The sequence below is a fragment of the Zootoca vivipara genome, chromosome 10, assembly GCF_963506605.1.
Source record: "Zootoca vivipara chromosome 10, rZooViv1.1, whole genome shotgun sequence".
NCBI classification, from domain to species: domain Eukaryota; kingdom Metazoa; phylum Chordata; class Lepidosauria; order Squamata; family Lacertidae; genus Zootoca; species Zootoca vivipara.
In genome coordinates, this window is record NC_083285.1 from 12028736 (window position 1) to 12047347 (window position 18612).

General features: G+C 40.9%; 1 protein-coding gene across 4 annotated transcripts in view; it reads right to left on the minus strand.

Moving 5' to 3' along the window:
- BRD1 (bromodomain containing 1) overlaps positions 1-16269 on the minus strand; it is a 38112-nt gene extending 21843 nt beyond the window's left edge. For all 4 annotated transcript variants that reach the window (XM_035127067.2, XM_035127066.2, XM_035127065.2 and 1 more), the window contains exons 1-6: positions 16126-16269; positions 6505-7882; positions 3216-3372; positions 2795-2926; positions 1469-1597; positions 310-622 (exon numbers count right to left, since the gene is read on the minus strand). In XM_035127067.2, the coding sequence (XP_034982958.1) occupies positions 310-622; positions 1469-1597; positions 2795-2926; positions 3216-3372; positions 6505-7868 (2095 nt within the window). In that variant the 5' untranslated portion in view covers positions 7869-7882; positions 16126-16269. The remainder of the gene's footprint in view (positions 1-309; positions 623-1468; positions 1598-2794; positions 2927-3215; positions 3373-6504; positions 7883-16125) is intronic.
- Positions 16270-18612: the final 2343 nt, after the last annotated feature.

Genomic DNA, 18612 nt, shown 5'->3' on the forward strand with positions numbered 1-18612 from the left:
CAAACCATCATTAAGCTGGCTATAAAATTGTGGATTGTACTTAACATTACATGTTGGGTTTGGACATAACATTAAACTTTCCACTTCATAGTTTATTTCCACTTGTGAAAGAAGAGGAGTGACATAGGAATGCTTGGGTTGCTCAGTAGATTTTAATAAACAATGTTCCAGGGCTTAGTGCTATAGGCAAAGATGACCTTTGTGTGAGAAACACACCTTGTTTAAAAGGCTTCAAGAATTCTGAACAAGAATTGACCCACTCTATAGCCTGAAAATATTATATCAGCGTTCATTCTGATGCATCCTTACCATCTTCCCAGGTAAAAGGTGGAGGAGCTTCAAGTTTAGGCCGTTCAGGTAAGTGCATTCCAGTTTCGTTATTATACCCAATTGCCTCCGCATCTCTTCTAGCTTGTCGCAGAACAATACCTCCTTGATCTCTTAACCGCACAGCAGCTCTATAGAATATTGTATCTTTTGCATTGTATTTCATACAGTTTTCAATTATAATGTTAAAATCTTCTTCAAACTCGTTGAGATTTGTATAAGCTTGGGCATCCAACCGTTTTCTCATAGTAGAAAAATCCATGGGATGTTTAATATGATCCAAATAATCTGGAACCTGCAAATACATATTTATTCATTTTTTTAAAAAAATATTCTTTGCTCTTTGATTGATGCAGAAATATAAATACTATACCATATTGACAGAAGGCAAAAATATACTACACCTTATTAACAGAAGGCAAAAAATTACTTAAGTTTCTTCCTAAAAATATTGAATCAATGAGATACATAGAAATGTATAAATGTGTACGTTTGTGACCTTGATAATTTGAAGCTTTGCACTTTCCAAACATCTGTTCCCTTAATCTACTTTTAAATGCAACCTTTATTTTAAAGTGACGTGGGCACAGACAAATTAATTTTAATATTTAAGCTAGAAAATAATCTAAAGTACTCTTCTGAGATTTATATGATTAAATGCTATCATCTGGTTGAAGAATCAAATATTAGGGTTGGATTCAATTAAACGGTTGCACTAGCAGGAGCAGAAATCCTTGCACTGACAGACACTGGATTCCTCCCTTAATGTTTAATTTTAACAAAATAATTATTTTTATATTGCATGCTTTCACAAAATCTAGAAAATGAAGGTAGTAACATTTTATTGTTTGCAAATTAAAGCATTTTATCCTTCATGTGCAAGTCTGGCAATACCAGATAATTATTTTTCTAACAGGTTCCACATCCTGCAGTGCATTTCCATGCTGATGGCAGAGGGGGACTTTCCTCCTCTGGCAACTCCCTCAATTTCTATGCTGAGTGCAGAGGAGGAATGGAGTGATCTGTCCATCCTCGAACAGGTTACTCACTCACCTGCATGAAATTCCAAGGCACCTATGGCTACCAAGCTAGCGCTTCAATACAAAACTGACCAACTGTATCAGAAATATTAAAGTTTCACCTCTTTAAGATTCACTGGTTGAGCAAATATGCGAGCAGAATCCTTTTCCTGTAGTTGGTCTAGAACTGACCGCAGTAGTACAGTAAATGGAGTTAGCTGAAGTTCCATGGCAACCTGTTCCACTTTGATCTATGCAATGGAAGAGAAACAGAATCCATTTCATTCATGGATATGATTGCAGACTGTAATTATGAAAAATTGAATTTATCAATCCTAAGCAACTTTACTCAGAAATAAATTCCAACAAGCTTAATGGTGCTTACTCACAAGTAAGTGTACACAGGACCACATCTTAAATGTTACATGTGATGTACGTTCAATGGGCAGTAACACAGGAAGCAAGCAAATTGATTTGCCTGTATCTGGCAATGTTTACAGCTTAATTACAAAACTGCGTGTGCTTTTGGCAATACAACTAACATAGAGCCATAGGAAATGTTCAAGAGGAGAGTATACCAATGAAACACGACACATAATCATGGTGCTCTTTCAAAGCTTGGAGCTTTCCCAGTTACGTCACGCTTCCAAGGTGCTCTAAGGCTGTTCCAAGTTGCACTGAAACATGAGCAAAGAACACCCACAGAGAAAGTAAGGGATCTTAAGACTAAGTCCTATTAGGAAAGGTTGAGGGAGTGGGGTATGTTTAGCTTGGAGAAGAGACTTTTAAAAACAACAACATGATAGCCATAGTCAAATATTTGAAGCTGGCCATCACATAAGTAACAGGGGGGGGGGCGGGGACAGCATTAAACTAAACATTAGGAAACAACTTTCTGACAATGCAAGCTGCTTGACAGTAGAACAAAGAGTCTTGTCAGGTGGACTCTTATCCATTAAAGTGTTTTAATGCTGGATGGCCAGCCATCTGGAATGCAGTGCTAGGTTTGCTGGAACTAGGCAATCTTTGGGGTACCTTCCAATTCTATGAGCAAGCACAGTACAACTGCACAATATCTCTGATCCCCAAAGCTCTAAGAATGGGAAGAAGGTAGGATTCATGCACATTCACTTTGTGTGCACCCTAGGTGTTTCAGAAATGGAGCATGACACACAATTAAGAACCCCCTGGAGATTAGAATTTGAGAAAGGAGTTCTTCCTGACAGTTCACTGTGCTTTGGAGATGTCCTCCACATAGTGTGATGTCAGATACAAGGGGATCCCACCCATCCCTCATTATGAGAAGAGCAGGTTTCTGGTAACCATAAATTATGGCGGCTACCAAGGCCATTCAAGATTTGTGGGTCCCAGAGTGTGCATCCTTTGAATCAATCCTGACTCGGCAACGTTACCCTTCAAAATCCTAATAAATGTAATTACTCATATACCTGTTCTCTTTTTAACTTTTCGCGTTTTCGTATAAGTTCTATCAGCAGCCGTGCTCTCTCCAGATCATGACGGAGCCTTTGCCAGTACTTCAACTTCTCCTTTAAGGCTTGTGTTTCTTCATCATCTTCCCTCTTATGAAAGAAAAATAGTAGCTTTTATGTTATTCTGCTCTTAACTCTACAGCTAACAGTAGCTTCTCGCAAGCATTTCAAGAATAATTTTGAGTCCAGCTAGCCTGTGAAGTTACTTACGATTCCAGGTATACTATTTTTCTCTAGTAGAACAAAGATAGGAATTAAAATCTCATATTCCTTTTCAGTTAATACACAATTATACTGTTCATAGCTACCTATGCCATATATTATCAACTCAAATCACATGAGCAGTTTAATTATGCTGGAAATTACGGAAGATACATACCTGTTGTGTGTTTCTTTGTGACTGCAAACTAGACTGCAGTCTTCTCAATAAAGGGACACCATTTCTGGACAACCTTTTAAGTAACCAGTAACTATGTACTCTTTCAACAAATTGCTTCTTTCGCTGAATAGCCACCTGATTCATAATTTTATTTAATCTAAAGCATAGGGGGAAAACAAACATTTTTTGTAACTCAGCACTGCATATTTTAATTAAGAAAGAACATGGAATACTTCTGAATCGGAAATGTTTTGAAATGATACTAACATTTACATGGGCTGGTATAAGAAGAACTTCAGGAAAGTTAGGTATCCCCTCTCTTTATTTTGGATGACACACCAATGTTACATCACAAACTTGTTTTGGAATTCGCCTTGATTTCAAAAGTTTTCCCATGTACTGGGGGTAAGGGACTGCTCTCCAAGAAACACTAACTGAAAATTCTTTTAGGCACTTGGAGCTAGTCACACTTTTGGAACCAGGGTATTATAAACAGTTACATAAATCTTACAAAACCTGATATAACTAGAATGTTATTTTCACCTGTTATTTCCTAGTGGAATGTTTCACAATAAAGACCAAAAAAGAATAGAAAGAGCCCTTTGACAAATCAATACATATTCACTGAATTATTTTCCTTGATTTAATTATTTAACTGAAGTTATGTAGTGAAGCAAGTTTACAAGACTTACATGTCCACACACCAAAAGTCACATTTGACTGTGCAATACTAAAAAAAGAATCAACTCTCTTTCAATTAAACTGGTTGCCTAGAGATGATTCTCAACTGATATAAGATCCAGGCAAGTTGCCATTTACAAGTTTGATGTATCAGACTGCTATATTTCTATTACTATGCCAGCTGTGTTTGCTTCATCTAAGTACCAACAGGTGCATCTTATTTCCACTAGTTTCTTTTTCTTCATGGCATGCCAATCTGGATAATAGGGGATTGCATTAGGAATGTTGAGATAGAAATAACCTTCTAGTAATTAGCTAAAATATTTTTTTGGGGAAAACAAATTTACAGATGAGTGTTATTAGAAACAATTCTCCTTACACTTCTGCATGTAACTTCACTAATTTTATTCAAGGGCTATACAAAGATATTAGAACCGCATATAGCATCCAAAAAACTGCACATACACATATACAAGGGGGGGCCACCCATCCTAATGTAGCCCTCACTCACTCTCTCCAAATGCCTATTCCACTGCTGCTGAAGGTTGGGAACCATCAAAAGTAAATTTAAATTCAGAATTAGGAGCTATAAATCAAAAGCAAGATTGACAACTATTTCAACCTCCCTGAGTACAGTCAGACTTGGATCTGGGCCATAGGTCTGTATGTGTAATTATTTCCTAGGCAGTAGTACACTATTAAAAGCACAGGGGAAAGAGAAGCATTTAACACTTCCTAACATCAGATAGAATGGATGCTTTTGAATTATGGTGCTGGAGGAGACTCTTGAGAGTCACATGGACTGCAAGATCAAACCTATCCATTCTTAAGGAAATCAGCCCTGAGTGCTCACTGGAAGGACAGATCGTGAAGCTGAGGCTCCAATACTTTGGCCACCTCATGAGAAGAGAAGACTCCCTGGAAAAGACTCTGATGTTGGGAAAGATTGAGGGCACAAGGAGAAGGGGACGACAGAGGACGAGATAGTTGGACAATGTTCTCAAAGCTACGAACATGAGTCTGACCAAACTGCGGGAGGCAGTGGAAGACAGGAGTGCCTGGCGTGCTCTGGTCCATGGGGTCACAACTAAACAACAACAACAACAAACATCTGATAAAATACAGAGATTAGACCAAATGGTCTGCCCAGTAGTTTTCTGGGTTGAGGCAAATATGTCCCAAAATATTACATCTGTCAGGGTTGCCTTTAAGAATCAATTTCTCAAAATAAACCAAGTCTATATATGAAATAGTAGAAGTATGCAGCACCCAAACTTCCATTTCTAATATGGGTATCACATCACGCACAGTAAGTACCCTGGGCTCCCCTGGGGACGAAGGCAGGATATAAATTTTAAATATAAAGAAGCAATATGTGGCCAATAAAGTTAATTTCTAAAATTGATGAGTTCCACGAAATTATTTAAATATATATGTGATGTTTTGTGTGTAACCCCTCTGAATGATTAGAGCAGGCACCCCCAAACTGCGGCCCTCCAGATGTTTTGGCCTACAACTCCCATGATCCCTAGCTAAGAGGACCAGTGGTCAGGGATGATGGGAATTGTAGTCCAAAACATCTGGAGGGCCGAAGTTTGGGGATGCCTGGATTAGAGGTTGACACCATCATACAAACAGGAAGTCACTCTTGAATACCCCCCAGATTCACAAACCCAACTCCACTAACACAGCATAGCTGGGGGGAAACAGGGAACCCCAGGAAAGAAAATAAATTCTAATTGCTAATTGAGGATGTAGGAAAGGGATAGGCAACCCCTTTTTCAGAGCTGCATTCCAGTGGTGGACAAAAACAGAGACAATGATGGGTGGAACTAGAAACATTGACTAGATTAATGTGAGAATCAAGACCATTCTGTGCAAGTCTACTCAGAAGAAAGTCTCATAGGATTGTGACAGGGTTACTCTCAAATAAGCATGCAGAGGACTTTTGATTTTTTAGAACAACAGATTAATAGCTGTTGTTTTGGAAAGCAAGTAAAGGTAATTCTTTTGATACTAGTGGGTCACACAAAAAGCAAAAGCCTATCCATTTGTTCTCAGACATCCATTTCCTCAAGCCATACAAACAGGGGAATTTATTTTCTTTAGAGAAACAAACATAGATTTAAATTAAACAAAATACTGCCACTTCCAGTTGCCCTGAAGCTACATAAGGAGGGGGGAAACACTTTGAAAAGCAAAGAAGAGTAAATAGGAAATGTAGGAGCAAAAAAGAAATGTTGATGGAATGGGGAAATGTGGCAGCTTCAAGAAACACTGAAGGCTGCATAAAAATGAGGCCAAGGGCTACTGACTGTCCACCTGTGATCTAGGTAAATAATTTAAAGGTTTTCTGTTCATGTTAAGTGAACTCAAACCACAGCAATGATGACTCTGAAAGCTATCCTCTCTTTTACAAAAATATTAAGTTACTGAATAGGAACATTAAAAAATTCTATTAACTTGTTTCTCAAATAGTGCCATAAAGTATTGCAGGTTTTATTCCCCATCAATAAGCCAACAACTAAAAGGAAATTAAAATAAAGCAAATTAAATTTTAACATACCATTAAGGTAAATAAAGCATTAGCTTTTAATGTTTTTCTTACCTCTGAGGAGGGATACATGGAGCAGATACTGCAGGCATAACTGTACAGGGTTCAGCAGGTGTTTTCTTTGACTTTTTAGCCTTTTTTCTGACTTTTGATGTAGACCTTGTTTTGGCAGAGCCCTCTTTTCTATAGAGGCCGTTTTTCATTTCAGCTTCTCCATAAATGTTCAGAGGTCTCCGAATGGAACCTGGTGGTGTATGTACATCACAATATGCAGTCTTTTTTACTGAGAATGTCGTGCCACTACCACTTAACTCTTTCACTGGTTCCATTTTCATATACAAACCAGCTTTTTGAGCACATGTAACATGGAATGCTGTGTAGCAGTTTGCTTTGTGGCACTGAATACAGGCACCAACACCTTTCTGTTTACAGAGGTAGCATGTTAACTTCCATCGGGCAGGGGGAATGTTCTTAACTCCATCTATTGGCTCAATAAAAACTGTATTGGCAAATCCAACTTCCGGAATCCAAAGAGCACAAACAACATGTCCCCATCGATCATCATCTGTCTTTTTAAAGGCACCTCCTTTGTTTGGACACAGTACACAGTCTACAGGCCGTGAACGGGACTGCAGACACTGCCTGCAGAGCCACTGGCCCTCAGGTATATATGGCACCCCATAACACTCCTGATGCACTGCTAAGTTACACACATCACAAAAAAGTATTACATTGCTGTTCTGACACTCTCCATCCATGCAAATACAACAAACGGCATCTTCATCAATTAAAGACTGATGCTCACCCTGTTTTTGAGTCTCACAATAAGATTCTTTTTCAAAACGGTCCATAAGAAATTCAAACATGTTTTGCGATACAACCGAGAACCCATCACCCTTTCGCTTTTCGTTGATTATTTCTAGCCACGCATAATCTTCTTCATCCATATCATACTCCACTTCATTATCAAGTTCTTCTGAAGACTTTTCAATAAATTTATAGTACGTTGGAGGCCTCCGGGGTGCAGAAGGTGGACTGTACTCAACAATGTGCACTTTGGGTTCTGGAAGAGTACTTGCTGTAGACGGGATGCCATGCGCACTCGGAGACGTTTCATTTTTCTTTTTAACTTTGCTGTTTCTATGCCTCTTTGTTCTCAGAAAGATTGGTGGCCTTTCACTATTTTCTTTATTGCTGTTGCATTCACTTAATTCTTGGGCTGTAAGATCATCTTCTAATATAATTTCCAGAGGTTCGAAGATACTGATCCTGTGCAATCGCCCTTCAATTTCTATTTCTACCATCCTTTGAGCCTGGGCATAGGTCAAAGTTTCTCTATTAGGGGAGTGTTTAATACTGCATGGAGAAGAAGAGTGCCTTGCTGAAGATACTCGATGACATCTTCCTTTCCTCCTCATTTGGTACTGATTACCTAAAATTAGAAGCATGATTGTAAGATGAAATTGTATATTTTAATATGAAAACAGGAAAGACAAAAGAAGAAACATTTTTTTTACCTACTAGGTGGTTTCTATGATAAAAATTAAATGTAGTATCTAGAAGGCATTTAAAAACTATGAAACAAAATACTTTCATAAGACCACAGTAACAACTCTACACATTTTTGTAATTTAAGAAAACTCTTAACATTTCATTTTATAAAACATCCCTGCAGTTAAACAGATGTGTGTTCTGTCATTAAGTCAGCCTTCCCCAACCTTAGCTACTGTTGTACTACAACTCCCATCATCCCTAACTACTGGCCACAATGGCTAGAAGTGATGAAGATCGTAGTTTAACACTATCTGAAGAAACAGAGTTGTGGCTTTATCTAGTAGCATAATATATTTACTGGTTTACTGGTCACTGGTATTCAAAATGAGTTAGATCCAGAGAACTGCTATTGAAAGTCTGTTTGTACAATAGGGCTTTCCTGACTACAACCACCCCAAAGCTGCTCCTGAGGGTTGAGAGCCCTTGTCTAATAGCTTGGGATGAGAAACAGGGAGTTGCAGCAGGGCAGGTAAATTCAGAATAGTAATTTAAAAGCATTTTTCTACTCATACAAGACACAAACAAGCCCATTTATTAAAACTAAATAGTAGTTTTTCACCCATTATTATTATTATTATTATTATTATTCCATTTATCTGTTGCATTTTTTGCCTCAGGGAGGAAAAAGTCATTTAAAAAAAACATAAAATATTAAAACCAGAAATGAAAAGAAAAACATTAAAACATCCCATCCCCTCTAAAAGGCTCTATACCAGGGGTCAGCAAAATTTTTCAGCAGGGGGCCGGTCCACTGTCCCTCACCGCCCCCCCCACTGTCCCCCTTTTGGGAGCCGGACTATATTTTAGGGGGGAAATGAACGAATTTCTATGCCCCACAAATAACCCAGAGATGCATTTTAAATAAAAAAGCCACCCCCAAACTGCGGCCCTCCAGATGTTTTGGCCTACAACTCCCATGATCCTTAGCTAAGAGGACCAGTGGTCAGGGATGATGGGAATTGTAGGCCAAAACATCTGGAGGGCCGCAGTTTGGGGATGCCTGAAATAAAAGGACACATTCTACTCATGTAAAAACACCAGGCAGGCCCCACTAATAACCCAGAGATGCATTTTAAATAAAAGGACACATTCTACTCATGTAAAAACATGCTGGTTCCCGGACCGTCCGCGGGCTGGATTTAGAAGGTGATTGGGCCGCATGTCATTTTAAAACATAGTTTAAAATAAACTATGGTATAAACTGATCAAACAGTGTGTTGGAGCATGTTGATCGAAAGACTATGCTTTGTTTTTGGCTTCAGCACACTGGAGAAGAAATTGGAGGGTAGCTTCAAGTTATGTACAAACCAGTGATTGTCATTTGCCTGAACTCGCAAGCACACCACACACAGTAAGCCAAGAACAAATCTTTGCATGCTGCTCATTAGGGCTGGGCTTTCAACACTGTGATATATCACCAGCTAAACAATACAAAGTACTGATATATCACAATGTCTGAAATAAGGATGGAGCCACGTAGAGGCATTGGATGGCTTCACAGTTTTTCCTGCATTGTTATTCTTTAATACTACACGAACACACACATCACGATTTGCAAAACATTGCAAGGTCAAAAATTACGAAACTGGTATCACAATATGGACTTCAAACAGGTTTGGGATGATATATCATCTAGTCCTAATACACATCATGATCATGATATATTTCCCGGTTAAAAATTATGAAACCAGTATCATTATATGGACTTGAAAACTGTTTTGGACGATGTATCGCCCAGCCATACTGCTCATGGCTTGTCTGGAAGGGGGGAACAAAACATTACTTCTGGTTCATGCATAATGGAAAGCTAGCTTCTGGTTTGCTTTCCTCCAGCTAAGGACTGGCAGAAGCAAAGGGAGAACAAAGCGCTTGTGCTTTCAGAAGTGTGCAGAGTAAGAACCAGTCCTTCAAGCAATAGCAAGCTTTGATTGCAGATTTGTTTATTGGAGAGATTAATGATTCATTGGGCATGCTGCTTCCTAATTTCACTATATATATTTGAAATAGTGAACCACTCATTAATTCACATTCAAACAAATATTCATCATTCACAGGTGTAACATAGCATAGCATAAACTAAAACAGGTATACTTCACTGACAGAGAGTCCTATGCACAGGCAGGGGAAAAAAACTTCTACTTGTAAGGATTAGGGCCGCCAATTTTTGCAGCATTTCACAGCATGATGAATCCTGAAGGGTCCTGTGACTTCCAAAAGCAAGGAGGCAGAATGGAGAAAAGTGTGTGTGTGTGTGTGTGTGTGTGTGTGTGTGTGTGTGTTTGAATGACAGACTGAGAGAGAGTACACCTGCAATGAAAGGAGCCAGGAAGCTCCAATGCATTTGCAGCTTACTGTTCATAGCCTTTTGGATCAAACACTTTAATGTTATTTGGAAAATTTATTTTGCACTTATTTGTTTTATGTAGATGGATTATCATAGAGACAGAAATTAAATTATACCAGAGCTTGAAATTTTGGTGCAAGGAACGGAATGGTGGCAGTAAAATACAGCCTGTAAACGAAGGCATCTAAGGCTATCATTGGAGAGGTGATAGCTATACAAGACAACGTTCCATCAGGTCAGGGGTCAGCAACCTTTTTCAGCCGTGGGACAGTCCACCGTCCCTCAGACCATGTGGTGGGCCGGACTATATTTTGCAGGGAAAAATTGAATGAATTCCTATGCCCCACAAATAACTCAGAGATGCATTTTAAATAAAAGGACACATTCTATTCATGTAAAAACATGCTGATTCCTGGGCCGTCTGCAGGCTGGATTGAGAAGGCGAATGGGCCGCATCCGGCCCCCGGGCTTTAGGTTGCCTACCCCTCCCTGGGGCCTACCAGTGCAAAAGAAAGAAAGAAAGAAAGAAAGAAAGAAAGAAAGAAAGAAAGAAAGAGCGAAATAAAAATAAAAATCCATCACCTTGTTTCTAATACAGGATGGCTTGAAATAATTTTAAAATGGACCTCTGCAAAAATGGCTCAAAGAAATGTGAAGTGAGCATCAGATGCTGATTTCTATGAAGGATTTGTTATAGCAACTAACAGAGGTCAACAAATACTTAACACTTTTTTATTCTCCTTAGCTCCACAATATTGAGGATTGCATTCTACTCTTCTATCAAGCAAAATGGGCCTCTAATTATGAAAAATGACTTGCACAAGGTCTTTCATGCAATGGTTTCTCAATGACTCCTTCTGACTGCAACCCACAGAGCTCTCCAAAGCCAAGGAACATGGGATTGCACATGGAGAGCTACAGTGAGAAAGGGGTCTCTCCCCACACCAACTGTGAGGAACAGATTTTAGGGGTAAAGAAACAACTCTGTTGCACAAGTAGCCTAATTTTTCTCGTGGTCTGGATCTAAGCCAGCACGTGAAATCCACAGAATTAAATCCAATGTTGAATTTGTATATAATTCTATTCAACTAAAAATATATACATAATTCATGTTTGTGACCTATATTACTATCAACAAAGATTGTTTTCATAATGCTCTTACGCTGTATTTTTCTCATATAGAATAGGAACCATTTCACCTGATGTTATAGGATTTCACTTGTGTTTATGCTTGTGTAGCTTTTAATACATACTGTCCGGAAACTATACAGAGGATGGTATATTTTGTGTACGTATCTCTTTTACTTGCCTCTGAGAAAGGAGAGTTTTCATAATGAGATATAGCAACACTTTCAGGTTCTGGGTTAAAGCAGACACTGACACAATTTATAGTTATGAACCAACAAATGTTGTGATGCAGTGTAAATGAGCCCATAAAAAAATCATTTGGAGAAAACTTGGAGGAACATAATTATGACTGATATGCTTGGGAAGAAGTGGGAACTTGGTTCCTTCCCCTTTAGTGTATTGCTTGACTTGCTCATTAGTAGAAAAATGATATTTGAATGGCTCTGTCTTGTAATAGGGTCAGAAATTTGTGGAAAGTGCTGATGTTTAATACAGTACATAAATGCAAGTACGAGGCAGCACCCGTGAGGGATCCAATGTGTTTCTAATGGGGAACAGGGCAAGAGAGAGAAAAAAAGAAGACTTGTGTTGTGAAAATTCACATGCCAAAATGTGAAGGAAAGGAAAGACAGTGAGTTGATCTCAAAAACAAAAGGAACAAAATCAAACCTTAGCCATTTCTGTAAACTGTCCTGCTTACAAACAGTGTAGGCAGAAATTTAGTGTTCTGTTTACAGCAATGATCTTTCATTCAATAAATAAGCTCTGTCAAATTATCAGTTGAACAAGTATTCACTTAAGGTAGATTTCCTATATGTTTTGATTACAACTTCCAGCAGACCCAGGCAGCATGGCCAACAGTCCAAAATATCTGGAGGACAAAAGGTTGGAGAAGACTGTCTCACAGCATCAGATTCTCTCTTCAAGGCACCAACCTTCACTGCCACAGGATCAATTTTACTCTTTCTATCAGGAACAAAACAAAACTATGACTACTAGACAATAAAAAAAAAATTATTACCTGGATAGCCTCAGTGCTATTTTCCAGACTAAACTACAGCACAATCAATTAACAATGAGTTAGCTTCTTTGAACATGGACTACAATAAGTGGTCAACTCTTTTTAATCAGTAAAAAACTGTGGCTAGCCTTGATCATTTTGAGCCATACAACCATTCAACGTTACTAAGGAAAGCTTTGCTCCCTGAGGATTAGAATAATTTCATGCAGTTAGTAAAAGCATATTAAATATAATTTTTTCAACCATTAACTAAGTTCACTCAATTCCTCTGGGAGGTTTGATTAAAAGCTTATTATTTCATTTCAGTAAACGCACAAGAGGGTGTGCATCAAGTGCACTGAAGGGCCTATGCCACCTACACAAGATCACATATGCCTACTCCAGACTGTATTTAATTTTAAGTGCCCACGTCACCAATAGCTCCTGTGGATTCACGTATCCACCTTAAAAAGCATGGGAGGTAAAAATCCTTTGTATGTACACGTACACAGAATCCCCCAAATGAAGAGGGCAAAGGTCGTGTATTTCCATGTCCTCCAGCTCAGTGAACTAGGCTGTTATAGGAAAGATTGGTCTGTGTACAACTCTCATATCAGCCATCCCCAAACTCGGCTCTCCAGCTACTTTGGACTACAACTCCCATCATCCCTAGCTAACAGGAACAGTGGTCAGGGATGATGGGAATTGTAGACTAACCATACAATTCCCACCATCCCTCACTGGTCCTGTTAGCTAGGGATGATGGGAGTTGTAGTCCCAAAACAGGTGGAGGGCCGAGATTGGGGATGCCTGCTCATATCCACAATATCGTCAAGGAACATGAGTTCGTGGTTTTGGAAGCACACATCTGTGAGTGGGGTGTAGCAGGACAGAAATATGATGGGTATCCGTTGCCTTTGTGGATGCTACAACCACAACAGGAAGGTCCATGATGACAAGTATGCCAATGGAGTTAAAGTTGTTAAGGGTTACTAGTATTTGGTAATCTTGAGCAAAGGACCCTATCTCTCTTTCTCCCACTGTTCGTTCCCCCATGGACTACAAAGCTAGAACAGACACTTAAAGGAATGCATGTCTAAAAAAAAAACTTGCTCAAACATTTTATGGACGCAGGCCCCAAGGCCTGCACTCCTTCACATGCAGAATGATTCTTAGTTCACAATCTTTTTTCTGTTATTACCCAATAACTGGTTGTGTTTGTGGTTTATTTGAGCTTAGACTGCCGTAATTTCTAAAGCTTCTTATACAGCCTCATAAAAAGAACTGAAGCACAAAACAAAATAGTACTTATAAAGTCATCACTGCAAAACTTAAGCTTTGATATATTACTTTAGAAAACTGTGCAGACTGCAAAACATGCATCAGAAAGCAATTCAACAGGCGGCAGCTGCTTTTTAAAAAAAGTAGTAATAGAAGACTACTGGATAGTAATCATAATTTTCTCTTCCAGTAACCGCAGCTGTTAGTAAGAAAAGAATAGGGTAGCTGTGCAATGATATCTGAAGACATAAAGCATGCAACACTCAACAAATGTCTGCAATGGAGAAAACATTTTACACATATTCATGGGTAATGCATGGCATCAACTCTATTTAAAACATTTGTGTCAATGCCCTCCCTCCAAATGACAGTTCTCCCACTTCCCCAGATTACAGAGGATGAATATTCCTTATTTTCAAATTGTTTTTGACATTTTTTTTCCATGATAAGCACGTTTTGGAAGTGCAAATATTCCCACTAAACTAATTCTTTAATCATAAATATTGAGGGGTAAGAAAGAGGAGCAGAAGCTACACAAACTTTATGAAATTGGAGTTTTAATAGCTAGTTCATCGAGTGAACACCCAAATGCAAGAGGCATCTATCAAACTTTCATCAAAATTGGCACTCTTATGAAACAGCCATTCAGACCTGTTCCAGTAGCTTGCAACTCATCTCCCACCTCCCCTTCTTTTCTTTTCTTTTTACTGATTCCAGACTGAAGAGCTACATCAAATCCAATGTCACTTTTCAATTTTTGTAACGGAAAGAGAGCTGTTTGTGTGTGTACACAATGGGGAGCTTTTTATGGAGAGCTATTACAACATAATCCTATGGCTTTCCAATTCAATGGGATTTACCCATCACATTGAATCAGATTTAATCCTTAGAGAACCAAATGACTTAACAACCTTGTGAGGTAGGCCACTACTTCTCTGTTTATAATTGGTGAACTGATGAGAAAGATAGAAATGACTCTCACATCCAGACATTTTTAGATCCAAGCAAACTTTTAAAATACCCAAGCTGTGTTTACAGTACTATTTTGACAGCCACAATTCATTTCAAAATGTCATGCATTATATGAATAAAAACTAAGCTAAAATGGTGGAAGAAATTATTGTGCTAAACTACTATTTTCCCTAAGATTTTTAAAAGAATAAAAACCAAGGGAAAAGTAAGAACCATGCAAGTTCTTTTCAGAGCGTATACTCTATTATAAACTAGTTCAGAGAGAGGGAATGAATTCCATGTCTAGAAGAATGACAGAAAGAAATGCTTATGTGTAGACAACCACCTGACTTTTAGAAGCTATTTGAAGGCAGCCCTGTTTAGGGAAGTTTTTAATGTTTGATATTTTATCGTGTTTTTAATATTCTGTTGGAAGCTGCCAAGAGTTGCTGGGGAAACCCAGATAGATGGGTGGGGTATAAATAATAATAATAATAATAATAATAATTGTCATCATTATTCAGCAACAGCCAAAGCATCTTAAAAGTAACATTTTATCACCAGACCACATAGCCAAAATAAAGCCTTCCTCAAGAAGCATACTGTTTGCAAGGCTTGTACAGTACTATAGTCAGGGTTTACCCTATCTGCAGTTCCCTTGGGAACGCAAAATAATAAATCACACGTCCATTTGCGGAGCGTCTTACATCATCTCTTGTTACAGAAAGGGAGATGAAAGCCGCTTCCAACTGCATGCCGCCGAGTTAAAAGGCCCTGGTCCCTGGGAGTTAACGCTCCTCTTACAAACTGCGGAACCCGGTGCACAGAATCCGGCCGGGCCAGCTCCCAGCTGAGAGTTACAACAGAAAGGCGACGGGGAGGTGGGGGTGGGGAAAGTCGCGCTGCGCCCCGAAAGCGAAAGCGAACTCCCCAGGAAGTAACCCTTTCCTCCCCGACGGGAACGAGGCGAAACAGGAAGACTCGAAAGACTCGATAGGTTTAGGCCACCTTCCCTCTTCCCAATCCTCTCCCCCGTTTCGCGGAATGGTTGCGCCCTGCACGAGATTCCCGTACAAGCCCCCCCACCCGCCCACCCCCTTTCCCGAACGTCGCCTTTTCCCCGCCCGGCCGCGACATCAACAACAGCGGGCGCCCCTCCCGCGGGCGCGCCGATGGTTCCTTCCCCTCCCCCAACGCCGCCGCCCCTCCCCTCCTGCCGAGTGGTTCCTCCCACGCCAGGCCCGGCGCCTTATCCTTTGCGAGGCCCTACCTCTCCCCGCCGGGCCCGCCTGGCTTTTCCTCCCCCCACCCCCGCCCGGGACAATGCTCGGGCCGCAAACATGGCGCCCGCCCGCCCAGCCGTGAGGTGGGTGGTGGCGCGGGGGGGTTGGCGGTTTGACGGACCGCGGGCGCTCACCTGAGGGAGCTGGCCGACCCCTCCCTTGGCTGCGAGACTCCGGGGCTAATGGCGGCTCCCTCAGCTTGCTAACGCCGAGCGGCTGTGAGGAGACTGAGGGAGGGGCCTCGTCGTCCGCGCTGTCCCGGCCGCCTTCGGGCTCCCGGTCTCCGGCTGCCGCGACGCATTCGGGGGCGGAGGGCCGGCTGCGGGTTGGTCGCGAAGGCTCCCGTGGCCGAGAACCTTCCCCTCCTCTTCCTCCTCCTCCTCCCCCCTTCGGCACAAACAATGCGGCGGCTTCACCACAGCGCTCGCGCCGGCGGGGGAGGGGAGGGAGGGAGGGAGGCGGGGGAGGAGCAGCAGCAGCAGCAGCGGGACGCGAGGGCGCCAGGCACCTCCCAGCCCCGCGGACGACGACGCGCGTTCTGGGGGCGGGGCCCCGGAGGACCCGCCCCGCCCGCGACCGTCATCGTCATCCGCCCGCCGCCAACCAATCCTCGCGACGCGCTTGGGAGCGAGGTGGGCGGGGCTGAGAGCGCGTCGGGTTTGTTAAGATCGCAGGCTGCTGCCGCGTTCAGGGATGGACGAGGTGGATGGGAACTGAGCACGAGGCCCTTTCTTGGGCGATCTTCCGCGGCATGGCGTTTTTTCCTTGCGGAGCAAGGTGCAAAGCGAAGCTTTCGTAGGATCGGTTGGCTTAGTTCTGCGGAGTCCTGACGCGTCAAGTTCTTTGCCACTCGAGATCCCACTGTATTTGGGAAGATTAAACGGGCCCAGCCCCTTAGATCTTCATCTTCTTTGATGCAGAGGACTTTAAAGCCAGAATTCGCCTCCCAACTGGGGCCCGCCTTCACTGACGTGCTTTTGGCACCCCGTGAAAGCCCACCTTTCCAAGTTTTCATGGATGCAATAATGGAATACTGAATGGTATGGGTGGTTGTTTTTTGTTGTTGTTTTTTGGTAAAATATGTAGGGATTTGTGATACATGAAATTCAAATGAACCATGGAAAGAGAAGAAGGGAAGTCATTGATAATCTTAGGGACATAACTACCTGACTTTTAGAAGACATCTGAAGGCAGCCCTGTTTAGGGAAGTTTCTAATGTTTGCTGTTTAACCTGTTTTTAATATTCTGCTGGGAGCTGCCCAGAGTGACTGGGGAAAGCCAATCAGGTGGGCGGAGTATAAATTATTATTAAATGAATATTTTAAATTTTGTAAAACAAAATTTAATAAAAAATTATATACAGAAAAAGCCCACCCCCCGGGCTTTTGAATTGGGAGGGACCCCAAGGGTCATCTGGTCCAACCCCCCCTTTCAATCTAGGAGTCTTAACCAAACCATCCACGACAGATGGCCACCCAACCTCTGCTTTAAAGCCTCCAAGGAAGGAGAGTCCACAACCTCCTGGGGAAGGCAGTTCCATGACTTAGATACATATGGAGGGCCGAAGTTTGGGGATGCCTGATATAGTGCATATATGTTCTACAGTGGTACCTCGGTTTTTGAACTTAATCAGTTCTGGAAGTCGGTTCTTAAACCAAAACAGTTCTTAAACTGGGGTGCGCTTTCCCTAATGAAGCCTCCTGCCATTGGTGCCCTCCCACTGTTCAGATTCCGTTCTTAGTACCACTATTTTGTCAGTGTGGTGCCCAAATATTCCACAGTTGTCTGTCTTTTGTATACACTATGAATTGCATATGCTTTTGTATGAATGTGGCAATATTATAATGTATCTTCTTTGTGCTTGCGTTTTTAAATATTAAATAGTCACTTTGAGACCTCTGTGACAAGTCTAGCCAGCCAGCACGGGAGAATGATGGGAGCCATAATGCAACATTACGAGGGTCACAAATCTCCACCCTGCCTTAAGACAGGGGTTGTCTCGGCATATAGCCTACCTCACAAGGTTGTTAGATATATTTATATATAAAAGAAGGAGGTGCACTATTACTATTATTATTATTTCATGTAAGCATCACTTCCCACGAGGCATGCCAAAGCTATTTACAATACACATAGTAAAAATATATTGAAAAGCATTTTTATTAAAGTTAAAACAATTATATGTATAAAAAGAATTTAAAAACCATGTACATATAAAAGTTTAAAACAACAGAAGCAAAAATATCAAATCAAATGCAGATACCAACTGAAATAAAGTTCTTCATTTAGAAGGCTTGTTGAAAAGCTGGTGTCAAAAAGACAAAGGAAACTGTCTGTTGGGGATATAATGGGAGGGAATTCCAAACTACCTGCTGTCACACTAAAGTTCCAATTCTGACATCATGCAGAATGGACTTTCTGATAGGATTGCATTCTGTAGGAGAGGGCATCTTGCAGATGCTATGGTTGATCGGGACTGTAGGGGATGAGATTACTTTTAAGAAGATTGTGACAATTTACAAGAATACAATACAAATTAAGTAATAAAAAACAAAAGCAATCAGTAGTGGGGTGATTTATATGAATTTATGATGGAATAGATTACATCTATAGCTACACCT